Source organism: Halichoeres trimaculatus, unplaced genomic scaffold (genome assembly GCF_033239565.1).
Source record: "Halichoeres trimaculatus isolate MK-OKI-2021-1 unplaced genomic scaffold, fHalTri1.1 fHalTri1_scaffold_7, whole genome shotgun sequence".
NCBI lineage: Eukaryota > Metazoa > Chordata > Actinopteri > Labriformes > Labridae > Halichoeres > Halichoeres trimaculatus.
This window is the reverse complement of record NW_027437185.1, coordinates 12690001-12710504: the sequence shown is the minus strand read 5'-3', so window position 1 is coordinate 12710504 and position 20504 is coordinate 12690001. Positions and strand designations below refer to the sequence as shown.

General features: G+C 42.5%; 1 protein-coding gene and 1 long non-coding RNA gene across 5 annotated transcripts; one reads left to right on the top strand and one right to left on the bottom strand.

Moving 5' to 3' along the window:
* The first annotated feature begins 971 nt into the window (after positions 1-971).
* LOC141793667 (uncharacterized) lies at positions 972-15236 on the top strand. Of its 4 annotated transcripts, none has more exons than XR_012598419.1 (5): positions 972-1114; positions 6898-7039; positions 10627-10730; positions 14674-14731; positions 15118-15236. It is a non-coding gene; the product is annotated as an uncharacterized LOC141793667 (long non-coding RNA). The 4 variants fall into 4 exon arrangements; XR_012598418.1 differs by having other exon boundaries at positions 14986-15236; XR_012598417.1 differs by having other exon boundaries at positions 14926-15236.
* Positions 7486-9658, bottom strand: LOC141793462 (POU domain, class 3, transcription factor 4-like). The gene has a single exon (XM_074674190.1). It carries the CDS (start codon positions 9609-9611, stop codon positions 8523-8525), a length of 1089 nt encoding a protein of 362 aa, XP_074530291.1. The 5' UTR covers positions 9612-9658; the 3' UTR covers positions 7486-8522.
* Positions 15237-20504: the final 5268 nt, after the last annotated feature.

The following is a 20504-nucleotide window of genomic DNA, read 5'->3' as shown; positions in this document are numbered from 1 at the left end:
AACTTTTTCCCCTGAATTCAACTTTTCACATTATAAATAAAAATTTCAGATGAAAATGATTTTGAGAAAAAAACGAGGAATGACGTTTTATTCTTACTCCAAAGGTGACAAATTCTCAGTTCAGCCTCTCAAAACATGGCTTATTTCACTCTAAATACTGAGTAGTGCTGCTTTATGGAGATACAGCATTTTTGGCTTTAACCCTCCTTGTTCTGTTCTGTGCTCCCTTTTTTTGGTGCACTGTTTTTTTTTCTCCTGATAAAACTGAAAAATCTTTGTAAACCAAAATATGTACATGAATAATTAAAGTAGTCATTTTTGCTGTTAAAAGGCAAGCTTTGATTTTGTTGATTTACTAAAACTATGGGTTCGTTTGTTGACCCAGGGCAAAATTATGGAGTTAGACCACTACCTTTGGGGCTGTCATGTTACACTAGTGGTACTCGGCTCTGGTCCCAGGCAAAGTTTGTTTATGAGAAACCAGGTTGCAGGGACCAGATAACTTCTGGTAGCCATGGTAACCAATATTCCTGCAGAACCCCCAACACAGCCCTCAGGGACCCTTCATTTAGCCCTCCTTTCAGGTGTCTCCCAACCACACCTGCAGCAACCTCTGGTCTAAAAATATGACACAATGGAGAAACGCTAAAATCTGCTATTTCTTTGAGTGTCCGCTTGAGGTTTTCACGGCAGAAATGGGCGTGTTAACAGTGTGGTACTAAATCGTCTCGCGTCCGAATCGCTCATTTCACGAGGAGGGATTTTTTTTTCTAACTCGGCAGTTTAGCAGTTTGCCCAATCAGAGGCACAGCTCAGCTCACGTGACTGACTGGCGCCCTCTAGCTGTTAATGTGGAGACTCAAAGCTCGCCCCATTTCCAATATGGCCGCCCTCGCCGATTTGGTAAAAAAAAACCGTATCAAAAACAAACGAGTGGCGCCGGGGAAACTACGTACTTTACAGTCTATGGTCCTGAGCCACCCACCAGTTTGTCAGGTCTCTTTTTTGGCAAACCAAATGTCCACAGTATTCACAGACACCACAGAACTCCGGACTAACAAATCTGAAAGGCCTCCTTCAGTCTGACGACCTCCTTCACAGCTGATGTCCACAGGTGGGTTGCTGTTACACAGGGACCAATAGCTTTCAGGCCACAACATGAAGCAACCTTTCCCACATTTAAGACTTTAAACACGGTCCTAATGGTTCAGTGTCAACAACCTCCCACAAGATGCAAAAGAAATCCCTTCAGAGGTGGGAGCTGAAGCTTTGGGCACAGGGGCTTCTTCTTGAAGACCCTATCAAAGGTTAATCTCCCAACAACAAAGCTTCCATGTTCATTTGGATATGCAAACCACTCCACTACGTTTACTTTTTTACTATTTCACACATATAGACTGACTGAAAAAGATAGAATGTTAAGCTGTTTCCAAAATGACTGTGAAATGAATTGGTTACAACCAAATATCAAATAGACAACTTGTTATGTCTAGTTTGCAGAAAGGGTGAATTTAGAGGCTTTGCTTTTTTTGGTTTTTGTTTTCTTTTTTACTTACTAAAAAACATGAATTTTCTGTTGTTTCCTTACAACAACAAACTTAAAACGATTATCTTGTCCAGATCACAGCAGCTTCTTTGTGTGCTCCCCAGATAAATATAAATAAGATGCAAAGTGTGTAAACCACCACTAGATGGTAACAATGTCCACTACATGAGCAGTCCTGAGCTGGAGGAGCACACAGTGGCCCTCAGTGGGTCTGTGTCTTACCCTTATGTAAATGATCAGTCTCGCCTGCTTCCATTTTGTCTGTCCAACCCCCCGTTCCCCTGAGGATATAAGCTCCTCTAACCAGCGGTGTGTGGAGAGAGTATTGAGTGTGTGTGTGTGTGTGCAGTGTGTGTCAGAGCTGTCATGACCAGACATCAGCAGAGGATGGAGATCTATGCAGGAAGGCAGATGGATTGAGGCACGAGGACTGCTCCCATCGATGCACACACAAACACACACCTACACACATTGGCCTATGGACCAGCTGTTGTCCTTTTTCTGCAACTGCCTGTGCTCTCTCCCTCCTTCCCTCTCTCCCTGTCTCCATCTCTCCCCTGGATTAGATGCTTTTTGCAGTCGGCCTGGGAGCTGAGAGGTAAACAGTGGGGCTAATTGTTTTGACATACTGCTCTTTGTTTTGGCCTCCTGGTGCTAATCAACCACTTGGCTAATAAGTCTGCCTGGCGAGGAGAGCAGCACAGTGTTTAGACTGGGGAGAAGTAAAAACAGGACAGGTGCTGCAGTCATAGTTTCATCCAGAGTTCCCACAGTGCTGCTGTGGCTGGGTAGCACCCCGCTCAGGTGTGAATCTATTTATCCTCATTAACGAGCGTCTCCCCAAAGTCAGCCAATTAACACGCTGCTCCTAATGAAGCCATTAGCTGTCAGATGAGGTAGAGGCAGTGCTTGTCATGGGTCCACTGTGTGTATACGTGTGTGAGTGTGTGCACTCACTCTCGTCGCTAATAAAAGCAAGAGAATTAATGGAGTGAGCGTGTGTGATAATGAGTTAATGTGGAACAAGCAGGACGAGCAGTGATCAGCCCTCTGTCTCAAATGAAGATATCAGACACAGTGATTTACTCTCAGAGCCATAAACAGGCTTTCTCCTCTCACATACAGCCTTGTTTATGTGTGTGTCTGTGTGTGTGTTTGCAGGCAGGGTGAGCATGATGGCACGAGCTCCCTCACTCACTCACACACACACAGAGCGAGCTGCATGTCTGTAGTTTTTAAAACAAGACCTCTTCCCTGCAGTTGTGCAGACACGCGTGACCACTCAACATCACATCAAAGTTTGCAGGAGTGTCAGCCCTCAAAATGACAGAGTGTCGATGTCACCCAGAGTTCCTGTGTTCCTTAATGGAGCTATCACACTGCACAACCTTAATATGGTTTTAATTGTCAAAGTAATTGCAGAGACATGACTGGAGCAGCCTCAGCAGAGAGGAACAATAAGATCAGAGAGGCAGCTGTTCTACTGACACAATTTTACATCCAATTGTGAGAGGCTGGATATTAAAAATAGAGCTATGAGGTTTCTGAGAGGCTGCAGTGTTTTGAGGAAGTGAGGAAGATCTCATTAAAAAACAGAGTTCTGGTTTTACTGGTGGCCACATTAAGTTTTTTCTCTCTATTCATGATAATTCTCACTGTTTCACACTGTAATTCACTCGGCTGTATGTACTGTACGTCTTACACCAACCCCCCACCCTGCCAACCCGTTCTGAGGCTGCCCCGCCCAGTCAGAGGGTGCCAGAACTGAGGATGTGAAATTGATTTTAGGTTATGGGCTAAATCGTATTCTGTCTTTAGTTTTCTTTCTTCAACACAAGCTCCCCTCCTCTCCTCACCCATGCTGCTTTCTTCTCTCCTCTGCTGCCTAACTTACCCTTACTCTGGTTCTGTCACCCTGAGATGGTCCTCTGCCCTCCAGCCGTCACTTATCTGTTAACTTTGGGTACAGTCACTCTGAAGTCCTGCAGCTGCTTTCAAGTGTAAGATATGAGCACAAATATCCCAAAATGTGATGAATCCCTGTGGATGCTGCCTGTAAATAGTGTTAGTGACCAGAAGTTGTTTCTACTTTTTAAAAGTCTATATATTTTTTCTTAGTTATCCTATGCAGAAAGAATACAGAAGATAATATTTTAAACTCTTTCTTGACACTATTTGACGGCGGAGAAGAATTGCACAGAACTATCTATGATCTGTAAACATTATTAAACACTGTGCCAGCCTGACCTCTGACCTCTGCTGGGGCTGGAGCGTTCAAATATTACCCTTAATCTTCAAAAGAAAAAAAAATAGCTGTAAATTTTTTTTTTTTTAACAAGATCCATTTATGAAGTTTCACCCATCTATATGATGTAATTCTGCTTTAACGTGACATTTTTTGCCGTCAGCTTTGTGAGCCATATGTGTCAAATTAAAGCTCCTGTGAGGAGTTTTTTGTTGGATTTGAAACAGACTGACATTGGTAAAGATTTCTCTTTCGGACCTTATATTTAAAAAAAAAAAAAAGTCCCACAAACTGGTCAACTTCCATGATGGAGAACGTTAATGCTTGAGAAAGGTCTAAGACCAAAATGTCACAGAATAAAAGTTCTTCTTTCTGGAGGTTGGCGAGAATGTGGGAACTTTTTTTTGTGAATTTGGACTTAATTGTCTTGGTCTGACACACCTGCCTTTGCAGTAGATGTGTGAAGATTTTATGCTGGACCTTATATGTCAAAGAGACAATTTAAAAAAAAAAGTGGTTACCAGTTCTTCTATACACATGTAGTTATTTATAAAATCTGAAACCACCAGAGGATGGTATGTGTCGATTGATGGCTTCTTTTTTCTTTATATTTTTATTACGTTTTATTTTCAGATAAAACATGCTGCTCATGTTCTTCTGTGGAGGTTTTAATGCTGAATTATTTGTTTGCTTGTTAAATTTTTTGTTTTGGGGCTTTTTGGTATTTTTGTTTTTCTGTTTGACTTGTATGTGTTTGGGTTATTATTTTTGTTAGAATTACTCATCTGAAAACTTTAAAACCCCAAGTTTTTTTATAAAGTGCTATAAAAATAAAGTTATCATTTCTGTAAAGATTTTTAACAAGTGATATTTTTTATTTATTTTTAAAGAGAGCAGGACCAGTTTTCAGATATAAAATACTAATTACTAGAACATTTACTAGAACAAAATCAACATCAGCCAAAGGTTTCTGACAGGAGCTTTAAAATTAAACCATGTTCCTCTCTTTGTTCACACACTTTAGGTGTTGTGTTTCTTTTTTTTGTTTGAAGAGATTTTGGTCATGTTTAGGAACAGTTTAAACAATTTAAGAATTGTTATGCTGTTCTAAATGGCTACTGTACTAAATAAATCTCTCAACCATTACCCAGCTCTGCTGTTCCTGATAATGAAGCAAGGTGGTGGGGAAAAAGTACTGAGTTCAGTCTGAGGGTCATTAAGTTATCAACAGAAAAGAAGAAATTAAAAAAGAAGCTAATAGTCAAAAAATATCTGCTGCACAAAAAGTGAATTATTGTGATTTCTCCCTAGGTTTTAGACCTAGAAGTGTTTCCAGTATTTAGAATATTAAAAACACTGTTTGGTGGTTAAAGTCGTCTCGTCCAGAGGACAGACAGCATGAATGTGGTCATGGATTCACAAGCAGAAAATATTGGAACTACTACTTTACAACATATCTCCATAGACCATTCAGAGGGCAGGTATCAGGCTGATGAAGGGGTCTGGAGAATAGTATCACACTTGACTTTAAGAAAAAAAAATGAAGAGGGTATTGGTGAAGTCATGTAGCCAACAGGCTCCTGCAGCTGATATTGATTATTTCCACGTATGAACGCTTTGGTGTGATTTTCTCTTTGGTTCCTGTCTGTGTTCTCTGTCTGCAGCCCTCTGCTCTCTTTCCGTCTGATTTAAGCGGTGTGGGTTGTCCACTGTCCTCTCTGTGAACTCGTTCTGAGTTGGTTCAACTGAACATACTGCATCAGGGCCTCACAAACTTTTTTTCCTCCTTATTCTGAAAACTTGTGCCGCCCTGCTGTTCTCTTTAATCCAATGTGTTTATCTCACTTTATTGACCCTGGAGATTTTTTAAAGATCTGGAGAAATAACAAGCTTTTGAAAAAAAAAAAAAAGACATTTAGGAGAAATTGGTAACTTCTTTTCTTGAACCTTGACTTCTAAACTTTGCAAAAAAAAATCTTTGAAACAGAAGAAATTCAAAGAGAACAGAAGGTTTGAGATGTTATTATAAAAAAAGGTGTGAGTCAGCTGCTCCCATTATCCCCTGCCAGTAAACAAACAGCTCATCCTGCAAACAGCCTCAACACCAGTCACTTCTTTCACTTCTCCTCTATTGTTGCTGTCCCTTCTGATGATCAGTCTTTTACTCAGGATCTGATTCACAATTACCTGCTGCTGCAAAGCCGAGTCATCTGACCCCAACGTTTTGGGAAAATAATTACCTGAAGTTCCTCATTTTAAAAACCTCAGAAAGTGCTTTTATCTGGCACCTGTTATATTTTTCCTACTGTTCTTTAAACATTTCCCCAAGTCAATCATTTTTCCCTGGTGAGTTATTTCTGTGGAGGTGCTGGTGACTCTTTAAAGCCATATTTAGCAGGGAAGGTTTTGAAGCATCCTGTCCCCACACTGAGGCAGAAGAGGTGGAAGCAGCTCAAGGATACTGCAGTGCTGCTCTGGACCTTGGCTTGCTCTGCTTGTTTGCTCGGCTGCTGGCTCCTCTTCCATCCAGGGGTTATTTTTTCTTCCCCCCCCCCCTCAGAAATCAGGGATTATTTCAAACTAAAATAGATGGATGGAATCAATCAGCCATGGTTTTACTTTTCTCTTCTTCTACATAACCGCCCCCTTTCACCTCCACATTCACACCCTTTTCTCCCCCCTCCAACCCCCCTTTGCTCACTCCCTCTCTGTCTCCCCCACCCCCCTCTCAGGGCTGCAGACTGAGGAGATGCATAAATTCAGACGCATTAGTATTCCAGTCAGGCTCTCCATTTCAAGGCAAGGCCTAGCACCCTTCCGCCTCTCCTTTCCTCTCCTCTCTCCCCTCCTCGCTCCCCTCCTTCACTCTGCTCTATTTTTGAATCATTTAAAGCAGCCCTGCACATACGGGCCGACTTATTTCCAAACCCTCACAAAATTATTTTTAGGCATTATGATTTTTGGGGGGAGAATATTGCTCTATTTTGTCCTTGCACGGCCAATTATACGCAGCTGTAGTCTTTGAAATGAGATTCATCTGCTTCTGATTGTGTGTGTGTATGGGTGTGTGACTCTGTGTGTGTGTGTCATTGTGTTTTGCTGTCAGGCCCAGCGGCCCAGGCGATAAATCACGCATGTCTGATTGAGGAGGGCAGAGGGCCCGGACAATAACATTTGGGTGGAACTGCAGGAGAAAGCGTCTGAGTTTGCTGTGATCCGTAGAGCCTGCAGACCTGACTTCAGCCAAGGTCCTGTTGAACCGCTGGATATTTTACAGCTGTTGATGACGTCACAAAGTTTCCTTTTTGTCAGGGCACTAAAACAGAGTGAAGACTGTGCTGCTCGAGAAGAGCTTTACTTATGTGTGTAAATATCAAAAGGAGCGTTATAACCTCTTCAGTTAAATAATACGCAGTCAAAAATTCAGACAAACAAGCTCTAAATTCTGTATCAATGTATATAGAAAAAAATACATATTTAATAAGTTTGCTCTTTAATAATAATAATAATAATAATAATAATAATAATAATAATAATTCTAACCCAGTAAATATTGAAGTACACTCCAAAGTTTCGTTTTGGACAGTGAACAGTTGTAGCAAGAAATTGTTTATTACAACATACATAGTTTATTTCAAAACATAATACAAGCTTTATACTGAAAATAAATAATTACTTGAGCTGTCATCGAAATTTGGAATAAAACCGCCGAAACAGTTCAATCTTACTGAAAATATTGTTTGTTTTTTTACATTGCTAATTAAGTGCATGAATAACTAAGAGCATTTGTTTAAATTAAAGACTTCAAAAGGGTAATATATAAAACTGTACAATATTGGAAAAAATACTTAAGAAATAAACCAATAACAGGAGTATTTAAGATTATAAAATTTTGATACTGAAGGTACAATAAAATTATAGGCAGGTGTATAGCGTCGTCAACCCCTCCCCTTCTATTCTCGTCTCTGTTTCAGAGTCCACACAGTTTCTATGGTCGGAGATGATTGAAATCAAATACATGGATTTATAAATAGCTATAAGTGTGTGTGTGTGTGTGGCTACAGGCCATAAGGGAGGGATTTAATTGAAAAGAAAAACCCTCCAAGTGCTATTATGTTGGTAGCAATACCTCTACAACTGGAATGAGGGCCTATATTTGCATATGCAAAAATAATTACAGATCTGCTACGAGTAAGTTACAAAATAATGAATGTAAATATGAAAAGTAAAGCATTGTAGAAGCCCGAGGGTAGCGTGAGGTGCACTGTAACGTGGCCTCCTGGTGCTGCTGGAAATCAATTAAGAGAAGTGATATTATTATTTGTTTCACTGCACTGATCGTACAACAGAAGCAGAGAGAAGCCCAAACAAGTCCAAAGAAGACATCAGTCCCTTCTTATCGTTATTATCGAGCTGATGAGAAGTGGAGACACAAACCAAAGGCGCTGGCAGGTTATTAGGCACATTTTGTTTTTATATCCGTGATGTAGAAAAGAATTTGGCGGGCTCCATAATCTGAATGTGACGTTTGATATGCAGCTATAGAATAATGCCCTCATGACAGTTAGAAAATGACGAAGGCTGAACAGGTATCTCTGTTATTGTTATTGTCGTCTTTCAGTGCTGGAGGCATCTGGAGGAGTCTGTACCGGGACAGGCACGGGGGCTGAGAGCAGCCACCGCGCGGCCCTGCGCTCGAGAGTGTGCCGGGGATTCCTCCCGGTGCTTCGGTCAGAGATCGTGGCAGGAGGAGGCGTCTCCCGCGCTCCCGCTGTGAGAATAAGGTCCCTCGTGCGGCGGCGGTTCCCCCGGCGGCGTCATGCGCTTCTCCTTCTGCCTCCGGTTGCAAAACCACACGCGCACCACCTCCTTCTCCAGCTGCAGCGAGTCCGCCAGTGAGGTGATCTCCGGCGCTGAGGGTTTGGGACACTTTAGGAAGTGCGTCTCCAGAACCCCTTTGACGCTGACCTCGATGGATGTCCTCTTCTTCCTCTTCCTCCCCTGAGCTGCTATCTTGTCTATACTGCTAGAGCTGCCTGTGGACGAGTCTGCCTCCTCCAGCCACTTGTTCAGCAGCGGCTTTAGTTTACACATGTTTTTAAAGCTGAGCTGCAGAGCTTCGAACCTGCAGATGGTGGTTTGGGAAAAGACGTTACCATACAGCGTGCCCAAAGCCAAACCCACGTCCGCCTGCGTGAAGCCCAGCTTGATTCTCCGCTGCTTGAACTGCTTGGCAAAGTGCTCCAACTCGTCCGAAGTGGGCGTCTCCTCGTCGGAGTGATCGTGGCAGTGGTGCCCACCGAGATCGCTGTGCTCGGGGCTGAGTGTGTCCCTGAGGCCCGGGTGCATGCCTTGGCCCTGCGGGTTAGGTGGAGGTGTGAGGCCCCCGTGGTCCAGCATGCCGTTGACAGTGAAGCCCGTCTGGGAGTAGATGTTGATCTGCTGCCCGCTGGTGATGGAAGAGTTGTGGGACACCGGGGTCCCCCAGGCTCCTGGGTGGTTGCCATGGTTGTTGTGATGAGGGGAGTGATGCGCTACGTGAGGCGAGCGGTGATGGATGATGCCAAGCTGAAGGTCCTCTCGGCCTGGTTTAACGTCCTGCTGCTCCATGGAGGCCGACCAGGGGCTGCCCTCCGACAGGCTGCTCGCCCACTGGTGCCCAAGCGGGTGTCCGTTACTCTGGACGCTCTGCAGGTAGTCACTCTGGAGGAGTTTCTGGTGCCCTCTGTAGGGGCTCGCAGGCTGCATGGCCTGGGTGTCCGGGTGGATCATTGGACTGGAGCTGAGCAGGGTGTAGGGGCTGGAGGCAGCTGTGGCCATGCTGGCTGCTGAACCCCACTAGAGCTACTGAAGGGAGAGAGCAGCTCAGCCTCTGACATCTCCCTCTCTCTGGAGTCTCAGCAGCAGCTTGGCACTGACTGACAGCCTCCGCATCCACTCACAGACCGACTGATACGCGGTGACGACGCGCGTCGACCAATGAAGATGCAGATACCCGAACCTCCGCCTCTGTTAGCAAAGCTGCGGAGAGGAAAGGGTTACAGGCAGTCGAACCGGAAGTGAGTCGGGATGCTGGTCCAGTGGGTCTGGTTGTGGAACGATGTGCGCGTGGAGCGCAGTTCCTGTTTATTAATTAAAGTTTCCAACTGATTTACGCACGAGTTTATTGCTGCTCCTGTCACCCTTGAGCGCGTGCGAAGGAGGAGATTAAAGCGCAGTGGTATTTGTCAGACGTGCCAGCACTTAATTTAGAAGGATACAATCAAACCAGGAGCAGTCCTCTCTGTTAATTATTCACTTTTAAAGAATACTTCCTGTGTTTATGGATGAGCGTCTTAAGATCGCCTATTACGCAAAGCGTTTTTACGCACAGGGTGTTATTTAGTCTGAATCGTTTCAGCCAGAGAAAAAAAAACTGACTTGTGTCAAGGATCTTTAATTGAAAATTTGTCTTCAAAATCAGATTTCCCCAACAAATTAAAAATTTAACATGTATCTGGCAGTTCATCTCACATTCTTTGCTCCCACATGTGAGCTCATGTACTCTTCGGGCATGTTTGCAAATTAAAACGCTCACACTTTACATTTTCTAAAAAGTAAACGTGTCCTTACACACTACCCACTCGTACTTTTAGTCTTTAAGAATCCCATCAGCTCCTCACAGACATGAAAAAGATCTATCTGCATATCTCAGAGCTAACTTAGCTGCATAATTATATTTGCCATTAGGAGACTGCGTCCCACTCTCCTTATTGGTTTGAAATTCCATTAAATATATTGCTCGAGCTCCCAGGTTAAGCTTGATTTAAATTTGCATACATTTTCATACATTTAGGAGAAATAAAAGAAGGCTGCAGCCACCAGAAAGTCATTAAAGAGCCCTGAGCCGAGGAGCTGCTGGTGGAGAGGGGGACAGAGAGGAGGAGGCGGCCGGAGCAGGTGAGCTGACCGCGGGCTGGATGTGTGGACAGGGCCGCTGGAGGCTGGACGAGGCCTCGGTAACCGGAGGAATGACAGGCAGCGGCTGTGAGGGAAGGGTGATGACAGACCAGAGCGTAGCTTCATGTTGCAGCATTAAGGCCTGCAGATGGGAGTGCAGTTATTCTAAACATTTAGGTCATATATGATAATTGCCGTGTTCTACTTCCAGTGTGGTGTTGCGCGTAAATTCTTCATGTAGTTTACTCTTTGAAATTTCCGTGAGAGTGACTGAAAATGTGATGTGAATGTCAGGTTTGTCTTGGTGGCCTAGTTTGTTGAACTGGATTCTTTCGTTTGAGTCGTTCTGGGGTGAGCTTGTTCAGAATTGTTTACACAAAATATGAAATTGTGAGCTGAATAGAAGCAGTGGTATTTCATTATTATGCCTCCATTTTCTTGCCTGTCATGTCAAGTGACAGCCAAAGCGAATCGATTTTGGAGGATGAATTCCCAATTTAATGTCAAACGTATCCTACAAACCATTTTGATGAAATCTGATCCGGCACAGTCGGTGTTGTTGCTATTTTTTTTTAAGTTTTTAAAATTAGCCGAACAGCTTCCACGCTCCAAATCGCTGGAAAAAAAACTCGACTATTTCTATTACGTTACAAAATAAAGTGTGCGTTTTAGGTGGCATAAAGCAGACAGGGTAAGGAGTTGGAGAGGGGGTTGTAATGCTCTCGATAGTCTAAGTTTCTAAGTGTAACAGATGCTTCTCTAGAAACGCTCCTTGTGCTGATTCCTTTTATTCACATCAACATTTTTCTGCCGTCGAGCGCGTTTCCATAGCGAGGCGAATAAAAGGCAAATCCCCGCTCCGCGCCTCCAATAAAGAGCCCATTCACAGATAACCCGAGCCAGCCCTGCTACACTTACACCAGGCAGCACTGCAGGCTCTCTGTGCCGAGCTGCACATTACTGCGAAATAACACAAACTAATGACGCATAATTTCTGTAATTTCGTCTTTATAAAATGACACTTTACGGCTGTTTGTCCTGTTTGTTTAGCTGCTTGTTTGCTGTTTATTTTGTCGGCTTTGAGTAAATCTTTCGGTGATTATGTTCTGACTCAGATTATTTGATGCAGGCAGTGGGGTAAATACAAAGATTTGCTCACTGTAAACCATCAGAAGGTGAACTTTAGCTAGCAAACAATGAAATGCTTCTATTTCTAAGGAAAGACTTGTCACATTTTACCTGAAATGACGCACAGAAGGCCACCTGAAAACTCACACTTTAACGCTAAATTTGCATTGTTTTCCAGTTTTGGTATTTTAGTGTTACACCAAAACACGCATTGTCCTGGTTTCCATCCTGAAAGCTGAAACATAAGCATAGCAGATACATTTAAACGGGAAATGTTATTTTTTATCAGCAGAGCAGCATTGTTTTGAATTTAAAAGCACAGCAAAGAGCAGAAATACATATGTATTCCCCCTGTTTATGTTGGGGTGTATGTTTTTCAGTGCTTGCCATGCTAAGTAAGCCTTACATAATGTTTTCTCACACTGTAATAATTCAGTAGTGACAGTGTTTTGCTGTTGCTCCAATTTCAGCGCTTTCTAAAAATTCATGAAACGTTTGTTTTCCTTTCAGAGCGTCAGGGACATGTTCGCAAAGTGTCAGAGATTATTTTTAAGGATATTTTAATTTTTCTTTCCCCCTTTAGAGACGTTTATCTGTGCCTAAAAGCTCTGCTCTCCAGTTTTACGCGCCATGCTACAGCCTTCAGATAAATCAGCTTCAATCTGCTGCAGAGACAGCCGTGGGCCTCAGGGCGGGACCTGTCACGCAGTGTCATGACCTTTGAAAACTTTCCCCACGAAGCCTAAATCTCTGCTCCCCGCGTGTAAGATATGGCCTCAAGTTAAAGATTTTACAACTGCAACAAATCAGCGTGTCTTTGCTGTTTTAATCAATGTGAGAAACGTTTTCATTCAGGGCCAGGTTTGAAGTGATCAAAGAGAGGAAAACAGGCCTTTAATTCTCATAAAAAGCGGAAAGAGCGGGCCTACGGTTGAAAATTGTTTTTTAAGCCTCTGGTTTGATTTTTCATAAAGAGTTTAAATTTGTGTTTTAATCCAAAGCTTCGGTGTCACATCAGAGAGGGAGCGCAGTTGTTTTCTCATCCCTGACACCGACACTCGCTTCACAGGCTCCCAGACAGCCAAATCGATATTCCCATTAACCCGTGACGTCGCTAATAAAGGACAGTGACACCGTGTTTAAACAGCACAGCCCTTCAAAAACAAACCCCAAACTAATCTCACATCTTGTCGCTGACAACCCGTTTGTTTACAGCAACGACTTGAAGCACAAAACGTCAGTTTGAGCTCTTTCTGATGGATGAGAGCAGCCTGTCCTACATGTCCATCTGTCAGTCATGTAGCCTCACCTCTGCTGGCGTACTGTGTGTGTGTGTGTGAGAGAGAGAGTGTGTGTGTGTGTGTCCAGTAGCAGTTAGGAGGAGGAAGTACATTGGACACAGCAATGAATAAATGTAAAGTAAGCTAAAAATCATCCCATGAGAGCATACAAGTGTAAATGTACATTCATAATGCATGAGGCACGGTGCGTTTGTTTGGTCTGCAGCGCGAGACTCCTGTTCAGTGTGTATGCGCGCGCGCGTGTGAATGAAGTTTTTGATTTTCAACACCACAAGTGTTAAATCCTTGGATTTTTTAGGAAACCTAACTCTATGTGAAACAGGAATGTCAGAATTATTTTGAATGTGTTCTTCCTAAAGGCGGCGAGGTAGGATTGATAGAATTTGCATTTTTATTATTTTAGATCAGAAAACCTGGACTCTGAAATTTAAAAGCAAGAAATGAACCCATACTTGAAACAAAATGTCTCAAATCTTAATCCGTAAAAAAAAGTTTTTGGTATCACCCTGGACCAGTCAAGTCGTTTTGTTTGGAGTTTAAAAGATGTATAATCTTATTTTTAATTTCAGACCTTGCGAACTAATTAACGCGGCGGAGGAATAGCAGCTTAGACAAGATAAGAGATTAACACAGCTTTTCTGGTTCCCGATGATTAGATATGTTTTTATTTACAGAAAAGAAATCACCAGAAAATGATTGTAAAACACACCTTCAAATCTTAAACCAGCAGTATCCCTTTAAGAGGACATTTTAAAAATGACACTGCTTTTTATGATACAGTGTTTTAATCTGGTGGGGGAAAAATAAATAGCAGCTAAATCAAAAATACAGTGGCAAGCCCTGCTATCTTCCACGAATAGATCTGCGGACAGATATCAGATCAGGGGGTTGTGAATACTATGGAAATATGAATAAGCTTAGCGCCGTTTTACTGACCCTTATAACAATACAACGAGAGGACAGATACATTTTGAACAGCCCGGATCCTTTTTGATCAGATAAAGTTGTTTTGAATTTCGAATTTCTCCTCAAATTCAAGTCATTTAATTTCCTGAACGGCCAAAAGACAACAAAGTGCAAAGTGAAGCTTCAATTAAATGACTGAGGTCTTCATATTAGTATTCCAACTGTGCTGCAACAAAAAAGGAAAAAAAAAAAAGCCAGCGTAAAATTATTTTTGGTGTGGAGTTAATTAGAAAATGTATTCAGTCAAAACAACACACAGGCCCGAGGTCAGAGAGTCTTTCAGCTCCTGGAAATGTCTCTGAGAACAAACAAGCAATCCAAGAAAATTATTTTTTATTATCTGCAAGAATTTGAAACACCTGAGAGAAAAAAATGAAACTGTTTGTGTCCTCTGCCTGCCTTTAAACAAAGCCAGTGTTTGTCAGAGAGATTATTCAATTCATTCTGCTTTAAGTGTGTGTGTGTGTGTATGTGTGTGTGTGTGTGTGTGTGTGTGTGTGTGTGTGTGTGTGTGTGTGTGTGTGTGTGTGTGTGTGTGTGTGTTACAGGTGCTGTTTGCAGTAGAGGCCAGTGTATTGTTCCTGGGTCAGCGAGGAGGGAGCCAAGGTTGGTAAAAAATCTACATAACATTACCATCTGTTAAACTTCAAACCACTCACACACATACACACACACACACACACACACACACACACACACACACACACACACACACACACACACACACACAAAGTATCCTATAAACACTGAACTGTGAAGAAGAGTAGAGTGTCTATAGAAATGTAATGTACGCTCTTCAGACCCTCTCAGCTCCTCTCCCACATCCTCCTTCTTCTTCTCCTCTCCTGGGCTGAGTGCAGAGAAGAGCTCAGGGTTGAGGCCTCAGCCTGCACCAACGAGGAAGAGAAAGGACTCAGGAGCAGAGAGAGGACAGAGTTGTTGTGAAAACCTCTGCGCTCAAAAATCCACCCTCTCTCTGTCTCAAAAACCAGCCTCTCTGATGAACAAACCTGGGTGAAGTTAACGCAGAGTATGAGCTGGAGCTCTGCTGCAGATATATAATCAACCAACATGCTTTCCCCTGTGGCCCACACACACACACACACGCACACACACATGCACACACACATGCACACACACACAGGTCCCTCTGAAGGAGCAGGCGGAGCCGGCAGTTGCACATCTGCATTTCAAACACAGACTCTCTGGGATTCATTATTAATTAGCCTGCTGAGCCCTGGAGGACTGGTGATGCTGCCGTCACACACACTCACACACTAACTCAGACACACACATGCCTTAAAACACACACACATACACACACATACCCCATGACCCCTTTACCCCTCTGCTCTACAGTTAGAGAGTCCTCACCAGAATACTGAGCTGTACATGAACGTGTCCCTCCCCACCCCCCGACCGCATCACTTCCCCTGATTTCCAGCTTAATGTTTGCTAAAGGATGATGAATTACAGGAGGAGGTGGTTTTATTAAGCTGAGCGCATTGTAACTGTGTTAAAACGCCATATTCAGTGGAGTTGTTTAGCACAGCACAGTGTTTTAAATGGCATATGTGAGAAGATTAGAGGAGCCTGAAAAGCTGTTCTGCTTCTTCTATCACATCAATAAACATTACAAAACTCCTCTCTGCCTCTTTGTGCTTTACTCATCTGACTATTTGTGGAGAATAAGATTGTGTTCTGCTTGCCTGCAATTTATGGATGTGTGTGTGTGTGTGTGTGTGTGTGCAGCTCTGCGCGTTAACCTCCACCAGCAGTAGATAGAGGAAGATCAGAAAGACACACAGCGATTATGCATGAGGGAAGTCTCCAGGGTCCACACAGAGAACAAGAGCGAAGGAGAAGGAGAGAGACATCAAACACGCTGCAGTGAGAACCCTCTGTCCACAACACACGTCCCAGTGTGTGCAGTTTACAAAAATAAACACAAGAGGAAGAAACAAACGCGCATGCTGCGGGGTTCAGCCTATTGTGTGCCTTCGCTGTTGCCCACGGTTGCATTAGTATGCAGAGAAGCTAACGTTTGATGCTGGGATCATCCAGGAGCATCAGATCGTGCATGCTGCTCTGACATGTTTGTGACAGGGTGATGTGTTGACTGCTAATATTTGAAGGGAACATCTGAGAGGAAAGTTCTGTCCTTGGTTCTGGTTCTGGTGGGGAAGATGTTCCTCCTTTGGTGGCTGGTTGACATGAGGTGGAGATGTGTTGTCCAGCAGCATGTAGCTCCATCCACCCACCATTGTGTCCAGATACACAGCTTATTACCATTGCTACCAGGGCTATAGGTGGGCAGTCTGTGATCCCTCACCGCACATCATCACCTCACCGGTTTGCCCGCTCCAGGCGATAACCTGAGCTGTGATAGGGCGAGAAGCTCTGGCAGTAATTTAGATATAATTGCATAATTGAGCAGGACTCCAGAATCATCAACTTCTACCTCTGAAGTCTTGGGTTTACGGCTCAGCTGTCAGCTTCTATCTCCATTCAAACTGATGAACTCGTCCCTGTGAGGATCAGCACCCCTTGCACCAGTTGGATCTGACTGAGAGCCAGCAGCAGACCTCCATTGAGCACAAACACACACACACTTCCTGGTTTCGTGTGGAGAATTCTGGGTAGAGGTTTGCACGGGGAAGAGACCACTTCTCACAACACAAAACAGCCTTTGTTGGATGTGTAACGAAGAATCTGGGGCAATCGAAGAATCTGCACAAATGTTGTTACAAGTTCTCGCTCCGCAAGGGGAACCAGAATTCCCTTTCAGAGCGTTCCCCTCGGCCTTCTCCTTCCTTCAAAGGAACGAACATATGATTTTTGGTTTCGTACCAATTCCACCTGGAGTCTCGAAGGGAAGAATAACAAATATGGGAAACATTTAATCCAGAATAATATGTTTACCCAGAGACCTGTGGACTTGGGGAGGAATGGACCCCCTCTGATGTGGTCTGCTGCCAGCGTGTGTGTCTTCATGCACGGGTGTGAGCGCAGGTTTTGGTGTGTTTTGGTTGGACCTGCTAGACGGGTGAAGAGACCCTCGACCCCCTGGGGCCAGGAACTCTGGGTTAGGAGGAAGAGAGGTGTAACACACACTCGGGTTTCTGAAGTGTGTGTTTGTGTGTGTACGTGTGTGATACAGGATGTGACAAAAGCAAGGCAGCAGGCAAGAAGTTGGACAGAAATCTGTAAAATCTGGAAGAGTCTCTGTTCTGATATTGCCTCACATCGGGAAAGGAAAGAAAACATAAATCTAATCCTTCTGGTGGGGTTAAGTGAAGAGAAACACTCAAAGCTCAGATGTTCTTGAGCTTTTTTAGTTTGAGGAAAACTCTGTTTTATTTCAGCTGGGTTTCACTCTCACAGCTTTTGTCACTTTTAAGTGAAGGCAAAGATCAAGAAACCAAAAGACACCAACACAATAAAATAAAATCTAGACAGAAAATATGTCCTCATTCTAAATGACCACAGCATAGCAATGGTAGTTCAAAGTTCAACCAGGAAGTTGCCAACTCACCTGTTAGATTCCAACCTTTCAGCTGACCTCTGACCTCCTTCACTTCCTGAACTGAGTGATCAGCAGTCTCAGCGGGTGTCACAAACAATAGAGAGGCCTCACACTCGCTCTGTTGCAGTGGTGGTGATGGAGTAAGGTGGGTACCTTGATGCCAACGTCAACCTGTGATGACTTCATCCTTGATTTGGTGTGCGTTCTTCGTGTTGCTCATAAACTGCATTTTCCCCTGGCAACATGATTTATCCCTGAGTGTTGTCTCAGTGAGCAGAGGCACTCAACAGGACGTGGAGCTCTGCTCACCTGTAGCTCCAGTCAAACCAGTTTTTAACCAACTTATTCCTCATGCTCTGACCTTACCAGGTTCATCATGACTGTTTCATGAGGCTTTCTTTTACTCTCAGAGTGATGAATGATTGAGTTATGATGTACCAACATCCATTCATTCATTTTTTGAACCACCCCTCCGTCTCAGGGTTGTGGGTGGCTGGAGCCTATCCCAGCTGTCATTGGGCGAAAGGCCGAGTACACCCTGGACTGGTCTCCAGCCAATCACAGGGCTGACACAGAGAAAGACAACCCCTCACACTCACACCTATTGGCAATTTACAACCACCAGTTAACCTGATAAGCATGTTTTTGGACTGTGGGAGGAAGCTGGGGTACCTGGTGTGAACCCAATCATGCATAGTCAGAACACACAAACCAGAAAGGCCCACCTTGCCCAAACTGGGATTTGCACTGGTTCCCTTTTTGCTGTGAGGAACTAACCACTGCACCACTATGCAGCCATAATGTAGCAACAAGTACAAGAAAAAAAAAAAAATAAAAAAAAAAACAAAAAAAATAAAACAGATTTAAAAGTATAAAGACTACTTTAAGAAAAAAAAAAGATCACAGAAATTGATCAGGTTGATTCTGCATATTTGAAGCTAAATGTAAATTTAACATGTAAACAGTTGACAGACTGAGATTGAGCAACTTTTCTCTCTCTTTTTTTTTTTTAAGAAAAAATTTATGAAGACAAAGAGTGCATGCAAAATTCTCTACTCAGAGAGAAAATGTATCCTCTTAACTGGTAATTAAGAGGATATAACCAGCATTAGATGATAGCCTGATACCCACCCTGTTGATGGATACTGGAGGGTGATCTGGAAGGCTGGTTAGGAGCCGTTTACACGGTTTAAAGATTAAATGCAAAAATGTTGTTGTGTTTCAGCCTCTCGTTGAGATGGCGATTTAGCTGACCTAAAACAAAAACGGGCTCCAAGGTGGAATTTTTCTGAGACCTTGACACCAACATTGCCGTGTAAACAGCAAGCTGGCGTTTTTAGTAGAAACGCTGACGTCACGCTCTGTTTTGTGCACTTCATTGTGGCAACTTAAGTTGCCGTGTGTGAATTGAAAAGCGACAACACGACCGATCACTGTGTTGTGTTTGAGCTGATGAATCTGCTGACTGCCTTTCAGCAAAATGGGCATGTGTTGCAACAATTCTGCACTTCTCAGTTTTTTTTTTTTTTTTTTTTGTCAGCAGCCCACTGGACTTCTTCTGGTCTGTGGAGGAGTTTTTTCTCTACAGTTATCGCCAACTACAGGCCTGGCATGTGTACTACAGCGTTTTCAGTTGTAGAAGCAGATGTTTTTCCACTGTGATTTTTGTGTTGTCGGGTGAAACATCGCATAGGAACGGGGCCTTAGCATCCTGCTTTTACATTCTGTAAAGTTTTCGCGCAGAAAAAATAATACATTTGTTTGAAAGAAACAAATAACTATTTGATTATACTAAGTTTTCAATTTTCCTATTACTGTTTGGTTCTAATATTTTACTAAATGGTGTTAGGATTTATTTATTTATCTATTTATCTTTTTTTTCAGTAAGGCTTTTGTTTTGTAGTGCCAGGACTGAAAAATAGCTTCTTTCTTAGTTAATAATTATAAAGAGGGCTTTGGGAGCTTTCAAAGTATTTCTTTTTCAAAAAGGATTTTTTTTCATAAAGGAAATAAAGTTAAAATGAATAACTTCTTTACAAATATTAACTATTGAGTTCAAATAGTGTAATAAAAGCATGAACCAGTTTAACAACATTCACACATATTTTGATATTTAAATTAGAACAGGCTCTGGTTTCTTCAGTAGGTGAATCTGCTTTGAATAAGGCCGGGATTTGCATCATCTTTAAAACCTCAAAGTCTGATTTTAGTTTTGCTATGCACAAAATGACGCTCTCCCCAGTTTGATTATCATGTTATGTATATGGGTGATTCTTCATGACAATTTTCACTTTTTGCAGAAAATGTTGGTGAAGTTTTTGACTTGCTAAGCTAACAGATTAGCTAGCATACAATGTACACAAAATACATGTAAAAGTGAAATGTCCTACTAATTAGTTGAAATATTAAAATAGTAGCTTGTTTGGTGGTGACACCTAATAAACATACTCTCACATCAGCGTGTATAAAAGATCAAATTACTCACATATGTGGGCATCAAATAAATCAGGCTTCTGCCTCAAATACTTAGCCTGCAACAATGTCAGTAATTTTTTTGTAAAAACTTATTTTGTCTGTGAAAAGTTGAGTGTGATGGTTACAAAGGGCAATGACTTTGGCTAGAAATTAATTGTAAATTTAACAAATATGAAGTATATGAATTTGAAAAATATCTTTGAGTTATTACGAGGAATTGTAAAGTGGAGATTTAAATGAATTCATCAACATCATTGAGACAGTTATTTTTTCATAGCTTCTTCAACTTTACTCTTACAAATACAATAATTGATTGTATGTTAAAAATAAATAAATAAATAAATAAATAAATAAATAAATAAATAAATAAATAAATAA

Coding starts and splice junctions, on each gene's coding strand:
- LOC141793462 (XM_074674190.1), bottom strand. CDS start 9,611: ATGGCCACAGCTGCCTCCAGCCCCTACACCCTGCTCAGCTCCAGTCCA.